This window comes from Ochotona curzoniae, unplaced genomic scaffold (assembly GCF_017591425.1).
Source record: "Ochotona curzoniae isolate NIBS_2020 unplaced genomic scaffold, NIBS_Ocur_1.0 scaffold_2683, whole genome shotgun sequence".
NCBI classification, from domain to species: Eukaryota; Metazoa; Chordata; class Mammalia; order Lagomorpha; family Ochotonidae; genus Ochotona; species Ochotona curzoniae.
This window is the reverse complement of record NW_024467100.1, coordinates 6,177,004-6,196,431: the sequence shown is the minus strand read 5'-3', so window position 1 is coordinate 6,196,431 and position 19,428 is coordinate 6,177,004. Positions and strand designations below refer to the sequence as shown.

The following is a 19,428-nucleotide window of genomic DNA, read 5'->3' as shown; positions in this document are numbered from 1 at the left end:
GTAATAATAAAAAGAAATAAAATTTTCAAAAAAAATGATTCAAGCACAGAGTGTCCAGAGTCATGGACCATGACATCCATGAATGATTCACTTCAATAGCCAGAGTAGTGGGGCAAAAGTTTTTGTATAGAAGGTCAGTGATATCATAGAGTACTCAATCAGTTATGTAAAGGAAAAGGTGTTGATGTCTCAGTTAAAGTTTTTTTTTTTTAAGTTCTTGACTACAATCTATAACTATTTGTTTCCAAAGCTTGGAACCTTAGATTTGGCTACATGAGAAAAATGCCTACCATTCAAAATGGCATCAATTTTTTCAGATCTTCTAAGTCTACATGAGTCTCAGGGAGAACAGAAGAAGACCTGTTTAGTTAGGGACACACATGCAGAACCAGAGCACTAGAAAGAAAATTACTAACTAATTTAAAATGTGGTTAACTGCAAAACTGGCTTCTGTAAACCAAGCTTGCGGTACTTACTTGCTTCAGCCCCTCACTACCAAGCAGAATGTAGCTCTTAGACTGTATAAACAATTGACCATCGGATCATCTGAAGGACACAGTATTTAGACTAACTAGAGACACAGTAACTTAATTAACAGTGTTATTGTTTCTCCTAATGGTACCTGGCAGTTGGATGGCAGATGGTCAGCCTTCTCTTTATCCTCAGATTAGCGGTCAGCTATAAAATTTTCCCTAACAGCTCCAGCCAAAGCACAGGTCTTTTATCACCCTGGGCGGAAAGAGTGCCCAACCTTGTGAAGATAATTCCTGAGTTTCACTTTCACCACATTGCGCCAATGCTAGCTTAGTTGATTGGCTCATTGTTCTTGCCAGTTTGAATTTAAAAGCCCTTTCTCTGCCACCTCTCCAGCAGGAGTTATTTGTAGTTTTCTGTATATGGGCGATTCTTTCTTACATTAGGTGGAACCTCAGTGTTGTTTTTGTTTGAATTTCCCTTATTGCCAGAGAGCTTGAGCATTTTTTCATGTATTTGTTAGCCATTTGAATTTGTTCCTTTGTAAAGTCTCTGCCCATTTCCTGTGCCCATTTCTTGACTGGTTTGTTTGTTTCCATTATGGAAGTCAGTATGGAGAACAGTTAGGCAATTAAAAATTCACCTACCATATGTGCAAGCATTACCACTTCTAGGAATATATCCAAAAGACTTGTTACACAACAAAGCAACAAGCACCCCAATGTTTATTGCAACACTATCAACAATCGCAAGAACATGGAAGCAACCTAAATGGCCATCAACAGAGGGTTGGATAAAGAAACTGTGGTTCATCTACACTGTGGAATACTACTCGATGATTTATAAGAATAAAATACATTACTTTGTGGCCAAATAAGCCAAATTAGAGACTACTATGCTAAGGGAAATGAGCCCATCCCAAAAGGCCAGATATCATGTTTGCTCTTTTTTTTTTTTTATTTCTTTTTTGTTGTTGTTGTTAATAACATTGTACTATGTGATACAGTTTTATAGGCACTGGGATTCCTCCCACCCCTCCCACCACCCTACCCCCATGGTGGATTCCTCCACCTTGCTGCATAACCACAGTTCAAGTTCAGTTGAGATTCCTTCATTGCAAGCATATACCTAGCATAGAGTCCAGCATCTTATTGTCCAGATAAGATCAGCGGCTTCTTGGGGAGACCTTCTCTGGTCTGAAGGTAGAGCTAACACTAATATAATATAATATGATGTCAAATCTAGAGATATCATATGTGAATCTTACTCTATGTTATGCTATGTTACTTCATACTTACCTGTACTTAATGTAACAAGAACTTGTGATGTAATTCATTAATCAACCATCCACAAGGTTTGATTGTTTATTATCACCTGAGATGGTCATGTCCCCTTTATCACTGTTATTGGTACTGCCCATAAACAATGAAGACCTAATCCTCACTGTACCTACATTAGGGCCTCAGGATACAGGAATGAACCCACAATGAAATGACAGTCTCCTATATGGCTAGGAGACACTCCAGTGGAAGCATGATGGACTTGGGAAAATTCACGATGGACACACATTATGAACCTAGAGGGGAGAACAGAGTTGAGAAGAGGGAATTTGGGGGAGCAGGAGTACAGAGCCCAATGCCAACTAAATTGTGTCCAAAAAAAATTTTTTTAAAGCCCTTAATAGCAGCCCGTTCGTGCTGCTCCCCTTTTCCACTTGTAGTGTTACAGGACAGTCTGCTGGCCCTTGAATAAAGATTCCTGAATTTCTAAGAGTCAGCCTCTGACTTGTTTGTTTCTATTAAAATAGCTCAGCTTGCAACAGTAAAATACCAAACCAAAAAAAAAAATGCCTCCAATGGTATTCTGTCTGCAGGAAGCACATATAGAGCAGGTCCTTGGGGTCCTTTCCTTGCAGCTGGAGCAGAGGGACTTGCATGGGAGAGGAAGGATGGCCACTTCTAACCCCCACTGCTAACCCCTGACATCTCTGACTCAAACAGTTCACATTTTCTCACTCACTAAATTATAAAAAATTCTCTTTCAACCAATTTAAGTTTTTTATCTTCTCCATTCTTCAGTATCTACCTGGTTGAACTACAGGCATTTCTGACAGTTTCCCAATGCCCTAAAATGCATTAAGACCTGTAAAACCTTGCTATACTTCCAAAGATGCTATAAACTGCTGAGTTATTGTCAATCATGGCCAGTTTAGATATTTTGCAATTCACAATGTGAACATTGTTAATATCCATTTCTGCAAATGCCCTTCAAATACATAAATATATTTAAAGTAAATAAAATATTATGTAAAAACAAGGTTTTTTTCCAAAGGGAGATTATTTTTTACATTTTGATTATCTTTGCATAGTTGTGTAAAGGGCCAGAGGAAAATAAGTAAGACCATTGTTTCCACATTTTCTTTTTTCCTTGCTGTATCTGGGGGAAGGGGAGAGACAAAGAAAGAAGCCACACCCACACTCTCAACCATCTTAGGGTCCCTCATATGGGCATGCTCCAAGGGCACTACTCAAGTGGTTTTAACAGTTCAACTGTTCTGAATTGCTGCCAATCTCACCATTCCAAGCACGATGAAATCTCTCCAGAATCCACTGGCTGACATAGTCCACCTTAGCATCTCCACTTACCCAGATTTTCACTACCAAAACTTGGCTGGGGTAGTTGATCAATTTGTTTTGTACTCTGTTGTGGTATAAGGTGTCCTCTGCAGGCTCCACTGTACTACCATATTCTTCATGTGCACCTAGATATGCTTTACTGTCCACTGCTCCGTCTGAGCCACTGACCATGGAATCTGCGATCCTATTTATGATTGGGGTTCTGAGGCTGGCAGTTTGATTGCGGGGATCCCCAAAGAAACTTTGTCTGAAATGATCCCAGACTAGATTCTTATGTGTGCTTGCCATTACAGGGTCCAGCACAGTCCGTCACCCCTAATCAGCCTATGCATATACTGGTGATGGCAATTGCTGGATCAGTTCTGCCTCCAGCCCCATCTTTTACACAAACCAGTGGGTATTGGAGCCCATCTCAATACTACCCACCACACATTTGACCAAGTAAGCCAGTAGGAGCTGCAGCCTAGCTGGGGCAATTCCCAATGACCCTCATTAGACCTACCCTCTGTGCTGGTTCCCATGCTTGCCACTATGTACAGCAGATTAGTCCAGCCTGTCCCACATCCCATTCAACTCACATACATGTCAATGGGCATCGAAACCTAGTTCAACCCAATCAGCCCCACTATCCAGCCCACACACATGCTGGTGGGTACCACTCTCTGTCTAGCCATGCCTGCCCCAATCCTGGATCTCTTGCTCACCAAATGGAGTGGCAACCCAGGAGGGAGATGCCCACTGTTCCCCTGGTGGGACCTCGTCCATACCCGGATCATGTACTCTCCAGGTGGTTCTGCAGTTTGGCTTGACAGAATTAGCCCCTGTGCTAGCATCTGCTAACTGATGCTGCGGCAGAGCCCAACAAACCCACATCCACTATGATTTATGCTTGTATCAGTAGAAATAGTCAACCCAACCTGGCTTTTCGCTGGTCCAGCTCACATGAGGCCAACAGGTGTTGTAGCTTTGCCTGGTCTGGTCTGCCTCCATCCCAACTTACACTATCCAGTGGGAGTGGTAATCCAGCAGGGGAGTCCTCCACATCCCCCCTACCAGGTTTGCTACCTCCCTCCCAGGCTTGCATGTGCTTGTTGAGTGCTGCAGCCATGTCTGGCATGGCCTGCCTCACCTCAGCTTCTGCCAGTGGGTGCTGTAGCCTGGCCCAGCACGGCCCACCCTCAATTCCACCTGATGCTGGTAAGGGCTACAGCCTAGCCCAGCCCAGCCAGCACCTAGTCCAAGCCCTCATGTGTACTGGTGTGTATTATGACCAAACCAAGCCCAACTCACACTCCACTCTGATGCTCGAATTCACCAGCAGGTGAAGTAAACTGACCCTGCCTGGTTCACCACCAACCTGAGCCACATATATGCTGGTGGGTACCTTTCCCTGGCCTGGTCTGGGCTGCTCCCTAATGTGGTTCTTGCCCTCACCTGCATGGACTGTGTCCTGACAGAGAAGTTTCCCAGACTCCTCCATCAGAACTCCTCCCAATGCTAGGTCTCGTGCATATCGGTGAGTCCATGCGCCAGCCCTACTCAGTCACCTCCTGACAGCAGGAACAATGGCCTTTCCTGACTGGCTTCAATCCATTCCGGTTATTATTGTTGGGTGTTACAGCCCGGTGTAGCCTGGTCCACATGCAGACACAGCTCACACCTGGCTCGTCAGGGACATAAACCTGCCCTAACCCGTCCTACATCTAGCCTGGTCCTGCAGAGCAACACATGGTGATGGAGTCTAGCCCAGTCCAGCATACTCAGCCCCAGTCCACACTTGTGCCAAGGTATGCTGCAGCCAAGTCCAGACCAGAATGCAGCTCTCTTTCCAGCCCCATGCTTACCAGTGGGAACCACAACCCAGCCAGGGCATCCCTTTAGCTCCCCAACAAGGTCTGTTCCCAGCTACAGATCTTGCACGTGGCAGTGGTTGTTCTGACCCAGCTTGGCATAGCCCCTCACCTATCTTGGCCTTTGTCTTAGATGCTGTAACCTGGCCTGACCCAGCCTGCCCCAAGTCCCACCACTTGCTGACGAGTGCTGGAACCTGGCCCTGCTCTGTCTGCTCCTATCCTTGCTCATACAACCTGGTAGGTGTGACAACCCAACTGAGCTTGACCTGTGCTCCAGCCTTGTTTTTGCTATTGCCGGTGAGGCAAGTTTGGCTTGGCCTTGCCCAGTCTGCCCCCTCCAAAAACAAATCATACATTAACCAACTGTTGGAGTTACTCTACTCAGGCTGCCCAACACCCAGACCTCGAACATGTGCTGTCTAGTGGGAGCTGTGATCCCAATAGGGGAGTTTCCCAGGTTCCCCCACTTGACCCACTCTCTGACCCAGATCTCACATGCTCCAGAAGGTGTCCAGCATACCCTGCCACTCTATCTTGGCCTTTGTGTGAGCTGGAGGATGTTGTGGCCTGGCCCACCTCACACCCTGTTTTAGGATGCAAATACAGGTGCTGCAGCCTGGACTTGCCAAGCCTGTTTCCAGCCCCAGCATCCATAAATGTCAGTGGGTTCCACGGTCACTCCTAGCTCAGCCAATCACCACCCTAACTCTTAAGCTAACCAGTGGGACATATTTCCACAGGGTTGGGCCCTCTTATCCCCTGCAGAATCTATACCAGGACCTGATTCTGTTGTGTGCTTATTAGTGTTATGAGCCTGTCTAATGTGACCCATCCCCTGTTCCAACACTCAGTCAGGTACTGGGCTCTAGCCCTGCCAGACAGGCCCCTCAGCCACAGCTTTTGTGTGGACTGGCATGTGGCAGTCAGCAAATCAGCAAGGTTCTGCACTAACAGTCCATCTCAGGACTCCCATGAGGATGGGTAAATCAGTCTGACCCAAACAGATGTTATGGACTTTCCCCTTGAAACCACCAGGTCTCAGTCCCCACACTTGCCTGCAAGTTCAATCATCCCATCTCTGGGAGTCACCTGCATGCACCTAAACACACATTGGCCTTATCCATGGGTGTACCTAGGCAGCAATTAGAACTCAAAAACCCTAGTTCTCGCCACCACGTGGCCAGCAGACGGAGCCTGGCACCACTTGGTGCACTGGCCACCCAAAGCCCAGCACTTGCTCATTGCATGGCAGCAGTGTATACAGACAGAGTACCAAGCATTGAGTCCAAACTGGCTCAGGTAGCCCCAGCAGACGCCACACTGCTGAGGGCTCCCTTCACCCAAGCCCCACAGCCAAACTCTTTTAGGAAAAGGAGAAGATTTTTAATATTCATTTCTTTATGTAAGTATTTGGAAGAGAGTGACAGAGAGAGGAAGAGACTTAGAGTCCATTCACTTGTGCATTTCCCAAATACCTACAACACTCAAAATTGGAACAGGATAAAACATCCACAAACTCTGTAGAGTCTCCCATGTATGTGGCAGGAACCCAAACAGCTGAGTCATCATCTGTAGCTTCTCAGGATGAGTTACAGGAAGCAGAGGTGGACCTCAACCTCAAGTACTCCAATGCGAAAAGCACACATTCCAGTTCGTAACCTAATCCATAGTACCACAATGCCCATCCCCAAAACTAGATTTTTAATCATCAAATATTCAGTTACAAGATTTTTAGAAAATTGTGTAACCATTCTCTAACAATTAAATTGTCTTCGAATATTTTGTTTCACATATTTACAATAATAAATACTGTAAACATCATTACACATACATCTCTACTTGTCTCTATAATTGCTTCCTGGATGTGAAATTTCTGAATAAAATAGTGTGAACACTTTTGAAGCCATCTCCATTGTCTCCTCATAACTTTTTGCTGTTGTTGTTGTTGCTTAATTTATTTATTTTTTTTTATATTTTATTATTATTGCAATCATTTTATCATACAGTTCCATATTCCCTTATCCCCTCCTCTATCCCCCCCCACATACCTAGTTCCTCTATATCATTACGAACATATAGCTCCTCATACTCAGTCATATGTCCATAATTACGGGCAAGGACAATGGCAGAGAGTCCAGAATCCTATTGTCAAGATATAGTAAACAGTTTCATTGTAAGTCCATCTTTGTTTGGAAACAGAAATGCATACCACACTGCATCCTCACATCTGGATGTTAGTCTCCATTTCACAGCTACTGTACATCCCCTCAAATGAAGAGCCACAAAACAAAATCAACATCAGGGAGGAAAAAGAAATTAGCAACACCAAGAAGTTAAACAACATGCTATTAAATTACCAACGTGTAGCTGAAGAAGTGAAAATCAAGAACCTTCTTGAAGAAAATGATGCCACTGCATGATCCACGAGTCACTGAATAATCCAATCAGAGGAAAGTGTCCCGAAGAGATGAAACCAACAGAAAAAACAACACCTATGTGACATAGTCTCCGCTGATCTTTGTTGAAGTGTGTCTCCTCCAGACAATAAACAGATGGGTTTTGTTTTTTAATCCAGTCTACCAATCTATGATGTTTGATTGAGCTTAAGCCATTTACATTCAGAGTTTAATATGTATGTGTAGTACTTTGGTCCTGTCATTTTAGGAATGGGTTGTTCATTGGCTTAGTCTTCTGTTGTCATTTTACTGGGATGTTCTTCCCGTTTGCCTTTGGTTTTGGTAGGTGCTATTCATCTTCTCTGTCATAAGAACATCTTGAATTATCAATTGTAGTGCAGGTTTGGAAGTGGCAAATTCTTTTAGCTTTTCTTTACTCTGAAAGAATTTTATTTCTTTTTCAAAGACAAAAGAAAGCTTTGAGGGTATGTTATCCTAGGCTGACAATTTTTTTCTTTTAGAATCTGGAATATGTCACTACATTCTCTTCTTGCCTGTAGAGTTTCCAGTGAGAGATCTCCTGTGAGCTTAATTGGCATTCCTTTATATGTCAATTGATGTTTTTCACATGTACATTTAAGGATCTTTTCCTTATGTTCAATTGAAGAGGGCTTGATAATCATGTGTCTTGGCGAAAATCGCTTTTGATCAAGCCTGTTAGGAGTTCTGTGTCCCTCCAGCATGTGGTTTCCCAATTCTTTCTCCAGATTAGGGAAATTTTCCTTGATTATTTCATTAAAGACATTCGCAAACTCAGCTTCTCTTTCTGCACCTTCCGGGACTCCCATAACTCTTATATTTGGCCTCTTAAGAGTGTCTTTCAATTCTTGAATACTTTTTTTGGCCTGCTCCAGCTCTGCTTCCAGCTTTTTGTTGGCTTCCCTCTGGTGACAGGAGATATCTGCCAATTCTGAGAATCTTTCTTCTGCTTGCCTCATTCTATTTTGGAGACTCTCCACTGTACTTGTAATTTGCTCTACTGTGTTCTTAATTTCTGACATACCAGCCTTGATTTGCTTTACTGCTTCCTTAAATTCTTTGAACTCTTGCATGAGCTTCTCATTTTTGACAAGAATCTTCAAAATGAGTCTTGCGAATTCTGTGTCCCCCATTTTCTCAATGTCTTCCTCAGTTAACTCTGAAGTTAGCAAAGGGTTTTGCTCCTTTGCAGGGGAGTTTTCAGCAATATTCATTGTGCCTTTGTTTCTTCTTTTGCTCTTGGTCATTGTACTTCTGGTTAGCAGAGTCTTGTCCTTGGGGCAGATTTCTAAGCTGTCATCCACAGGTTTACAATGCGATTTTACTTATTGCAGTTCATACACAAGTCTTTGCTTGCAGCCACTTGTGCCACAACCTCCAGCGAGTTCCAGATCTGGGTTCTTATGTCAGATATCCACCATGGTCTCCACAGCCCCAGCTCTTGGCTCACCGTTCTCCACCTGCTGTGATACCATGCTGAGGCTGCACCGTTGTCTCTGCAACCTTTCTCCCACTTTTGGTTAGAGCAGTTACTATATCTAGTTAGGTTGTTGGTGGCGCTGATCTTGCCGGAACCTGTTGGACGTTAGGTCTGGGTGCCACACGGACCTATTTTGACCCGTATGATGCCACAGTCGGTATTATTTTCCTGCGGGACCAGTGTATTTCCCAGAACTCAGCGAATTCTCGCGAGCTCAGCACATGCGCAGTTCACTGCTGTCCCTGCAGTCCCAAAGCTATTGCCACGGTGCGTAAAATGGTGCCTGATGTACCACCACTGTAGTTCTTGATCTGCTGGCCATCAGATCCGAGAGCTACCCAGATCTGCCCTGGGTGGAACCTGCAGAATGCCACATCGTTTCAGTTCACCAATTCAGAAATGAGCTCACTCCCAGCTCAGAGCATGCTCCGTCCTCTCCTTTGCCCTTTCCTCCTTATGCAAAATGGCGCCCAATTCAGCTCTAGGGGGCTGACTGGGCTATGAAATCCACCCTATTCTCACACTGCCCATCTGAGATTTGCTGCTCTGTCTCTGCTCCTGATCAAATCAACGGATCAGCAGTATGGACAGTTCTTTGTCTGGATTTACCTCCCAAGCTCCCAGTGAAAGTCCCTTCCCACCTGGTTGCTGGTGGAGTTCAGGCTGCTGGTGGAATTCAGATCGCCGTGCTGGAGTATCAATCACTGCAACACCCCACTGCTGTGCCTGCTGCTTTCCTGTGTCTGTCAGTCTCTAGGTACTCCTATGCTGTTGATCTGCCCTTTCCTATTTCCTGAAATATGTCCTCTCTGCTTCATCCTGATTAAATGTTTCTCCATCTGATTAAACGTGTCCTTACCCTATTCCCGTCTCCTCATAACTTGACCATTTTTTGTTTCCACTGAACCAAGTTCAACACTCATACATCAATAAAACTTACTATGGCTGCAATATCGTAGATGCAAATATCACCGAAGCTGGGGCCCACAGAATGGTGTAGCAAGTTAAGCCTCTGCTGGCTGCATCAGCATCCCATATGGCCACTTATTTGTGTCCCAGCAGCTCCATCTCTCTACTTCTCTCTGGGAAACAGTGGAGGATGGCTCAGGTGCTTGGATCCCTAAAACCACATGGGAGACTCAAAAGAAGCTCCTGCTCCTGGCCTCAGATCAGCTTAGCTCTGCCCACTGTGGCCATTTAGGGAGTGAACCAGTGGATTCTCTATCTCTGCTCTCTGTAAATCTGCCTTTCTAATAAATAAGAACAACTTTTTTAAAAAAATCATAAGTAGGTAATGCAGAGCTGATGTGGGAATCCAAAATCCAGATAGTCCACATGCCTGAGTGCCTACATCCATGTGGGAGACCTGAAAGAAACTTCTGGCTCCTGGCTTTGGACCAGTCCAGCTCCAGCCAGTGTGGCTATTCAAGAAGAGAACAAGTTCCCAGGTGAGCTTGCAGCCAACTTGACACATGATAACAAGTACTTCCCTTCTTACATAATTGTTTCCCCTAAGCAAAACAAAAATGTTTCCCATTGCTATGGGAACTTTGAAAACAATCCCACACAGTCTCCTTATTTTCTGTATAAATGATTTGTTGGGGTCTGCACTGAGGCATAGTGAGCTTACATCCCATGTTACAGGTTCAAGCCTGGCTGCTTCATTTGTGGTCCAGTGCTCGCTCACTTTATCAATCAATCTATCTATTTATCTTCCTCTCTTTTCCTTTCTCTGCCTCTAATTCTCCTTTCTCTCTCTCTAACATGCCTTTCAAATAAATAAAATAAATCTTTAAAAAGTCTTATTGTTTATACATTTTTGTTTATAGAGTTTTAAGCTAATTGTGCTCCCCAATGTGGAGCATCTCCTGAGGGTACTGCTTAAGTGGTTCCTACAGTTCTGAGATGCTGTTGCTATTGCTTGCTCCAAGACTGAAGAAATACTTTCAAGGACCATTGGCTGATATAGTCCACCTGAGAGGCTCCACTAGCCCAGATATTTATGTTGAAGATCAGCCAGGAGTGTTGTTCATTTTGTTCTGCCCTCCATGGTATTAGGCATCCTCTGCAGGCCTCAACGATAAATCATGTCACTCATGTGCATCTTGGCATGCCATCCACTACACAGGCTTCAGCAACTGAGGAGGCCCAGTTCTGACACATGCATTCTACAGTCAGACTAAAGATCCTGTGATTTTTCCACATGGTTGGAATTTTGAGTCCAACAGTCTAGTTGCGAGCTGGAGGTCCCCCAAAGAAACCTCACCAAAGGTGAAACTAGACATGATCTGCGTGCGCCAGCCAATGTGGGGCCTGGTGCACACTGGTGGTTGCTGTTGCTTGGTCAGTTCTGTCCCCAGCCCCATCTCATACACAAATCAATGGATCTGCATCCCAGGCCAACCCTGCCCACCACATAGGAACTGAAGCCTATGCAAAATAATCAAAAAAAAAAAAAAAGCCTCCCACCAGGCTCCCTCCCAGCCTCAGTTCCTGCACATACCAGTATGTGGAGCAGGATGGTCCAGTCTGTCCTGCATCCCACTCGGTTCTTATATACATCATTGGGTGCTACTGCTACAATCAACATGACTGACCCCACTATCCAGACTATACTACCACCTGTACAACCAGGCCTTCCCCAATCCTAGTTCTCATGTTCACTGGCAAAGGTTGCAGCCCATCAGAAGCCGGGTGCCCACAGCTTCCCTACTAGGCCCACTCCTGGCCCTGGATGTTACATTTTCCAGGTGGTATTGTTGCCAGTATGACAGGGCCTGCCCACAGTCCTGGCATTTGCCAGTTGATGCTACAGCAAAGTCAAACCAGCCTGCACCAACTCTGGCCCATGCTTGCTCTAGTGGCTATGGTTGCTTGGCATTGAGTAGCTCACCCCTAATCCAGCTCTCATGTAGGCCAATAGGTGTTGTTGCTCTGCACAGCATGGTCCAACCCAAGTCCCAGTTCTCACCCTCACCAGTGGGAGCAGTGACACAGCAGAGGAGCCCCCACAGCCCACATACTGGGCTCACAACTACCACCACTATTCCCAGGGTCATGCATGTACTGGTGGGTGACAAGGCCCGGTCTGGCATCACCACCTCACCACAGCATGTGCCAGAGGGTGCAGCATCCTGGCTCGGCACAATCTGCCCCCAGTTCTAGCTCATGCTGCTGGGTGCTATACCCTACTCCAGCCAGACCAGCCAGCCCCCATCCCTGGCCCTAATGTGAACTGGCTGGTGTTGCAGCCCAATCCAGCCTGCCTGAACATCATCCTGGTTTTCACATTTGCCATAATCCCATCAGATTATCTCATCAAGAGACAATCAATCAGATACAATCCCATCAAAGATAATCCCATGAGGGGCAGGAAGAACTGGCAGCGCTCCAAAGAGAAAGGAAGGACAAGGACATGGAAATGCTAACGGAGGAGACCATTGTTTCCAATTTCCTTTTTCTTCTTCCTGTATCTAGGAGCAGGAGGGAGAAAAAGGGGAAAAGCTGCACCGAGCATCCTAACCACATCAGTACCTGAGGATGAGGGATGGCCACCTGATGTCATCCCAGGGTTCTTGATGTTCTGAGGATATTACTTAAGTGGTTTCATCAGTTGTGAAATGCTGTTGATTTCATTGCTCCATGAATGAGGAAATCCTTCCAAGGTCCATTGGCTGACATAGTCCACTTTAGAGTTTCCACACACCCAGATATATTATTCTTTAATGTATCTCTCAAATTCGCAGCCGACATATAAAAAAGATCTCAAACCAGACAAGACATACATTGATGCATTTTATTGATCTCTCCTTATTACCAATCAAGATCCTCTATATCTCTGACACTGATTTGACCACAGAATCCTGGTCTCACACTGCAGAGCTCTCATCTGTAGAACAGGAGGACAGCTGCCTCGGTGATCTCCCGACTGTTGCTGGAACCCCGATGGGTTCCATATCCTTCCCAGTCAAAGGCAGAGAAATCCCCACACTGCCTGGGATTGCCCTCAGGGAAGTATCCTCCTCCACCAATGCAGTGCTGGGAACACAAAGAAGGAACACAGGGAGGGATTTGATTGGCTGTGGACACCAGCAGGCTCTTAATGGTCAATTCCACTGGAATCTTTGTTCTGAATCTACTTCTCTTTATTCACTCCATCACATACAATTGGTAAGAACTCATGATCTATTTCTTACTTCTTTTGAACTTTTTAAAACAGAAATATTTTTAAACACAAATAAAATGTTTATTTACTTGAAAGATAGCATGACAAAGGTAGAATCAGAGTGAGACAGAGATCTTCTGGCTGCTGATTCACATCCCAAATGACTGCAAAAACCCAAGACTGGACCAATCTGAAGTCAGGAGCCAGGACAAAACAACTGCTAAAACATGTGAGTGTTAGCTAGGCAAAACAGCTCAGTAGGGATTCTAACAGGGAGACCTAGCCAAACCAAAGTACCTACCAGTAAGCACAACAGATAGAATATCTATCACTATGTGTCTCCTCTCTGTAAATCTACATATCCAATAAAAATAAATAGATCTTTTATACTTAAGACAGTCCAAAACCAGGTGCCAGGAATTTCCTCCAGGTCTCCCATGTGGGTTCAGGGTCCCAATGCTTTGGCCGCCCTCTACTGCTTTCCCAGGCCACAAGCAGGGAGCTGGATGGGAAATGATATAGCCAGGACACTAACAGGTACCCAGATGGGATCCCAGCAGATGCAAGGCAAAGACTTAAGCCACTAGACTATAGCACCAAGCCCAGAAAAAGTAAATCCTAAAAAAGATAAAATAAATAGGCTTATACAAACATAGACACAGACAGGTACAAGCACTGCATAGGGTAAAATAGATACAAACACAAAACACACAGATACACACACACGCAGACAGACCTACATATAACACAGAAATATAAGCACACAGACACACACAGAAACAAAACACCTCCTGCACACACAAGCACAGGACAGTGATCTCCCAAAACACTCACATGCTCAGTGTTGCAGCCAGTGACTTTCATCCCAGCACATAGTGCATTCACTGCTCTCTCATTGTTAAACACCCTGAACTGGACAAATCCAGGAGCAAATTCCACTGCAATAAATAAGACAAAAGAAACAGTTTTGCTCAAAGAGATGACTAGAAACAGCTTCTGTTTCACCTATCCAGATTCCTAGAGATTCCCTAAGCCCAGAACAGAGGCTGCAGCAAACTTCCATGTGTAGCAGAGCCCAGTACTTCTGTCTGTTCCCAGTGGTTCATGCATGCCTACCATGAACTTGTCCCTGTGGGGAATGCCTCTCCATCTGGGAGCACAGAACTAATACTGGGGATTACAAAAGGATACTCCTTTGCCTAGGATCTAGGGTAGAAATGAAAAAGATCACGTAATACAACAATACAACAAAAGGTCCGGCAGGGATGAGCAATGAGCAGGGGTGGCCACCTGCTGCTCACCTCACTCGTCTCCAATTGGCAGGTGTGGATTATGTCCACCACACCTGCCCTCATTCACACAGAAAGACTTCACATATGCTAGTTAATTGTATTAAAAATGCTTGTCTTATGATCACTGATAACTCTTCTCACGACAGAAACTAAATTCTCTCACAACATTGTCAGTTTTTATATCCTAGCAACATTACTCTATACCTTTTATTAACTCTTACAAGAGGCAAACTAGCTTACTGAATTTTTCAAAACTTGGATTCAAGTATTCCAAAAAGGCAATATCTGGAAATCTAACTTTACATTCTAATTAAGCTAATGATGCAAGACCATGTAAAGAACCCAAGAAGAGTGTGTTACTATGGTAACTGCTCAACAAATACAAGCAATAATTAAGTGTTGTGAATAATTTCTCCATGAAGTAAAATCACAATTTATAATGAGACTCACTCTGGCCAAGGGGTGAATAATAAGAGGCAGTTCTTTGGGCATCACCAAAGTCATACACCACAGGTGACACTGGGCCGTTGTCAGTCCAACACTTCCCTAATCCATATTTCACTGGATATCTCTGCAGAGGCAAAAGAGAGGTTATGTGAGGAGAGTAGAACAGATGTCAAACTGTGGAGAGGGAGGAATTTCTTCAAGCTAACTCATTATCCACAAACCAATCTCAGTAATAGTCAATCCTTTCTCCCCAGAGCTGTGTCTCCACAATGACCCAAACTCCATGTTCCTCTTTCTTTCACACTCTCCATCTCCCTGGCCCTCTGACATTGTCTGAATCAGCTTTTCTGTGAGGAAAAGGACATGGGTTCACAGGAATCCTGAAGTAGGAGAATCAGCCAAACAGAGGCAGTAAGAGATCATCAGCCACCCACATTTCAGACCTGCTCCCTCCAAACACATGGATTTCTGTTTATCAAAGAATGTGCCCACACCCAACAGCCCAGCGTACCTTGTAGAGACCGAACAGATTGTGTCCCAGATACTGGAGGAAACCAGTGTTGGTGCGGTATCTCAGCAGGGAGTGCGTCCTCCACTGCTTCAGGGGCGTCTTGTTGGGCACGTGCCAGATTTCCAGGTCCTGGGCTTGGATGTCGTAGTAGCCGGGGTTCTGGAGAGTAACAGACACTAAGCCTGACCAGACCACAAAGTTCCACTGGGCAAGGACTCTCAAGTGCAGATCTGGCTGAGCTCACAGCACTGGCTCAGCCAGGCAAGTGACAGCAGCCTCAGATACCCCACTTCCAGCACACAAAGATTCCTACTGAACTCCATGCCTTGTTGGGGAGAAGTTGTGCTTCAAGACACCTAAGTACTTCTCCAACATTAAATGATCTCAACAACCGTTCAAGCCATTCCTAAGCTTACTTGTGGTGTCATCAACTCAACTCCTCATTCTCACACAAGAGACAGAGAAGAGGGCATTGTACCAACCTTGTAGTCATCACTTGTTGCTGCCTCTGCAGACCCAAAGGTGTTGTAATTCGCCCAGTTGCCGTCCCCCTCTGGGTAGTCTGCCCTGTTGCCCTGCTGACTGGACCAGCGATCACCCTGCGTGCACTTCCCACCCATGTTGTTCTCATGCACACTGGCCACCAGGGTCCAGCCACCACCCCCAGAGGTCATGTCACAGAAGGTCTGGTAGATGACTCCATTCTCAGTGCGGAGGAAATACAGGCCATCTGTAGAGAGAACCAACCAGAGCCTCGCTGTCTGTATACTCATGGTGTACCTTAGCCCACACTAGAAAGATTCAGGGAACCAAGAACATGGCCTACCAGCTCCTCCCCTATGGCCTGTTACCAAGTGGGCCTAGGGATGCTGGAATCCCCGTCCCCAGGCTCCCAGGTTTACAAGATCATTCATCTATAACTGCAAAACAGCCTAGAACTATCAAGAACTTTCAGTGACATATCCCAGAATTTCAACATGAACTCCTCCTATGACCCAGAAATTCCACCCCAATCCTCACCCACAGGAATTGTTAACAGCAGCTCACGTGGGTATCTAAACACCAATGTTCATTACAGCACAAGAGTCACAAGAGACAAAATGTGGGAACAGCACAAACACACAAAGAAAGACTAATGGAGCGCAAAATTGTGTGTGTGTCTGTGTGTGTGTAGAGAGACAGAAAGGATAAAATCAGTGAATACGTCATTGTATGTTATGGATACACCTCTAAAGCACGATGCTAAGTAAGACAGCCACCATAAAAAACAAATGATCCCTAATCCCCATTCTGTGAGGTAAACAAAGGGGCAAATTCATAGTGGGCAAAAGCACAGCAGCAGTGGCCACAGCCTGAGAACAGGCAGAACATGCAGGAAGTGCTTGCTGGACACTACATCTTAGCATCCACTCTGGGAAATGACAATGTCCTGGAGATGCAGCCTTGTGAAGGCTCCACTGCATCAGAAGGCATTAAAGACACTAAAACTGTCTTAACTACAAAATGTTCTCCACCACGTTATAGTTGCATAATTACTCATGTTTTCCTAAAACTAAAACTAGTGGTTATATATACTTAAATGAAATGAGTATTTACATGCATAATGCCAAACAATCTTTAAACAAACAAACAAAAAGCAAAACAAAACTATGTTCTGCGAAGCCTAAGCACTTGACTAGTTCTGGCTGGCTGGCTGGCTGGCTGGCTGGCTGGCTCATCACTCACCACGGGATGCAGGGCACTTCTGTTTGATTTCCTTGCAGCTTCTGGGCAGAGTTGGAGAATAAGAACAGGTGTGTCTCATGGGATCTGTATAGTTAACAGCTGCAGAACAAGCAGAGTTTGGTTATTTCTGCATTTTGACATAAACCCTCATGCCCCATTGTCCTGAATCCCACACCCGTTCCACTCCCACAGCAGAGCCCATTCTGTGCCTGCAGTCTACAGCTCTGAGAGACCCAGATCAGATCCATTCAGCAAATCTCCCCCATCTCACCCAGCAGGCTTTATGCACATCCCCTCCATGCCACCACCAACTGCGATACTCCCTGCCCTAGACATTGGCCATTCCGACACATTCAGCATCCCCAAGGACTTGCCTCTAAGGGGATTACAGAACAGTCAATAGAACTCTGTTGAGAAGAACAGATGATAAGAGCTAATCATGTTGGCACTTGCAAGACAAAGTATGTGACATGGGAAAGAACAGGCCATAATGGAGAAAGGGGGTGTCGGGATGAGATCTCAGAGTCAAAACAGAACATCTTGTCCAGGGAACAACTAACCGTGTCCTGAGAAAATGCACAACATATATCTGTAGGAAGAAAGAGAAGAAAACTGCACATGGAATTGGAGGGCATCATGTCCAAAAGCAGAAAAATAAGCTAAATTATAATCTAGCTTATAGCAGAAAAAAAAGTAGCCTACTGAAGCTGACCCTGGGTGAGGAGGTAGGGAGTAAGGAGACAACAGCTAGGAGTCCAGCAGAGGCAAAGAAGGAAGAGCCTGGTCTGTGAATCCCACTCTGCAAACTGCTATGAACGTCCAGAGGAATGAGAACACCCCCATACTGCAAGGCAGCTGAGTTCACCTGGGTGGAACACAGCCCTCACCCTTGAGTGTCTGCGGAAGTGAACTTCACATACCAAAGCCTCAGTTTCCTCATTATTCAAAGCTAAGAAAGAGTGTTTTGTGAAGTCAGGTGAGAAAATACCTAAAACACATTGACTTTTTTTTTTAATTGGAAAGTCAGATCTACAGAGAAGGAGAAACAAAGAGAAATATCTTATGTCTGCTGACTCACTCCCCAAGTGGCTGCAACGGCCAGTGCTCAGTCAATCCAAGACCAGGAGACAGGAGCTTCTTTCTGGGTCTCCATGTGAGTACAGGGTTCCAAAGTTTGGCTGTCCTTGACTACTTTCCCAGGTCAAAAGCAGGGAGCTGCATGGGAAGTAGGGATGCCAGGATATGATCCAGCACCATGTGTGATCCCACACGTGCAAGACGAGGACTTGAGAGACTAGGCTGACACGCCTGGCCCAAAACATGTCCTCCTTAAAAATAAATAAATAAATAAATGGGGACTGGTGCAATCCTAGTGACTTAAACACTTCCACTGAATGTGCCAGGATGCTGTATGTGTTTGTGTCCCTGCAGCTCCACTACCCATCCCGCTTCCTGTTTGTTGCCTGAGAAGCAGTAGAGGACAGCTCAAGGCCTTAGGACCCTAAACCTACATTTGAGATCCTAAGGAGGCTCCTGGCTTTGGATCAGCTCAGCTCAGCTCAGGTTCAGCTACAGCCATTGCAGACACTTGGAGAATGAACCAGCAGATGCAAGATCTTCCTCGCTATCTCTCCTTCTCTCTGCCTTCCCAATAAAAATAAATTAATCTTTTCAAATATAAATAAGTAAATAACAAGAAAGAAAAACCATTTTAAGTATCATCATTCCAGTTATGGGAAAGAAACACATGAAGACACATTTCTCAGCTAAATGTTACCATGCCAATCCCAAGGAAATTGAAGATCAAGACCACTGACCTGGGGAAGAGCAGGGAGGAAACTTTTTTCTCACTGATGCCCACACAGGATCATGCAGAGGCTCAAAACATAGATAGTGCCCTCTGCTGCACCAGTGCTATGAGCCAGTCCCACAGACAGTCAGAATTCAACATGAAGCCTACATGCACACCAGCCTCTCTGCATCCCTAAGCACTCCCTGTGCCCCGGGAAAGATGGATCCAGGAAGCACCAGGACTAGCTCTGCCCTGGAGGACTAGAGCTGATCCAGGATGCTTCTCCACATAGGAGGGCAACTCACCTGCACTGCGCCAGCTGCTGGCCACAACCAGGAGCAGCAGGAAGCCTAATTGGGTCATGGCAACCTAAAGAGAAGGAAGATGAAGGACACTGGGTCGATATTTGGTTTGTCTACCTCCTTGATCCCAGGCTGTGCACTCCTGCAAAGACTCCAGGCCCTTTGCCTTGGGTTGAGTGCCACACATCCCTGGGACCAACATCATGGCCGCACCCCTGAACTGTAACAGGGACTCCCCCACTCACAGACTGAGTTCCCACAGCACTTTGTCCAGCACCGGTCACAGCCTCCTCACTTCAGTTCATGCACAGGAGCT

The 19,428-nt window shown here is 45.4% G+C and overlaps 1 protein-coding gene across 1 annotated transcript; it reads right to left on the bottom strand.

Annotated features, from left to right (window-relative positions):
* Positions 1-12,763: 12,763 nt before the first annotated feature.
* On the bottom strand, positions 12,764-19,173 carry LOC121171603 (intelectin-1-like). Its single transcript, XM_041003352.1, has 7 exons — positions 19,116-19,173; positions 17,019-17,117; positions 15,776-16,023; positions 15,294-15,452; positions 14,786-14,906; positions 13,878-13,981; positions 12,764-12,916 (listed from the first exon to the last, which is right to left on the bottom strand). Exons 1-7 carry the CDS (start codon positions 19,171-19,173, stop codon positions 12,764-12,766), a joined length of 942 nt encoding a protein of 313 aa, XP_040859286.1.
* Between the last annotated feature and the right edge of the window lie 255 nt (positions 19,174-19,428).

Coding starts and splice junctions, on each gene's coding strand:
- LOC121171603 (XM_041003352.1), bottom strand. CDS start 19,173: ATGACCCAATTAGGCTTCCTGCTGCTCCTGGTTGTGGCCAGCAGCTGG. Junction 13,982..14,785: donor TTATTCACCCCTTGGCCAGA/GTGAGTCTCATT, acceptor TATTTATTGCAG/TGGAATTTGCTCCTGGATTT. Junction 12,917..13,877: donor CTGGCTGCAACACTGAGCAT/GTGAGTGTTTTG, acceptor TTGTGTTCCCAG/CACTGCATTGGTGGAGGAGG.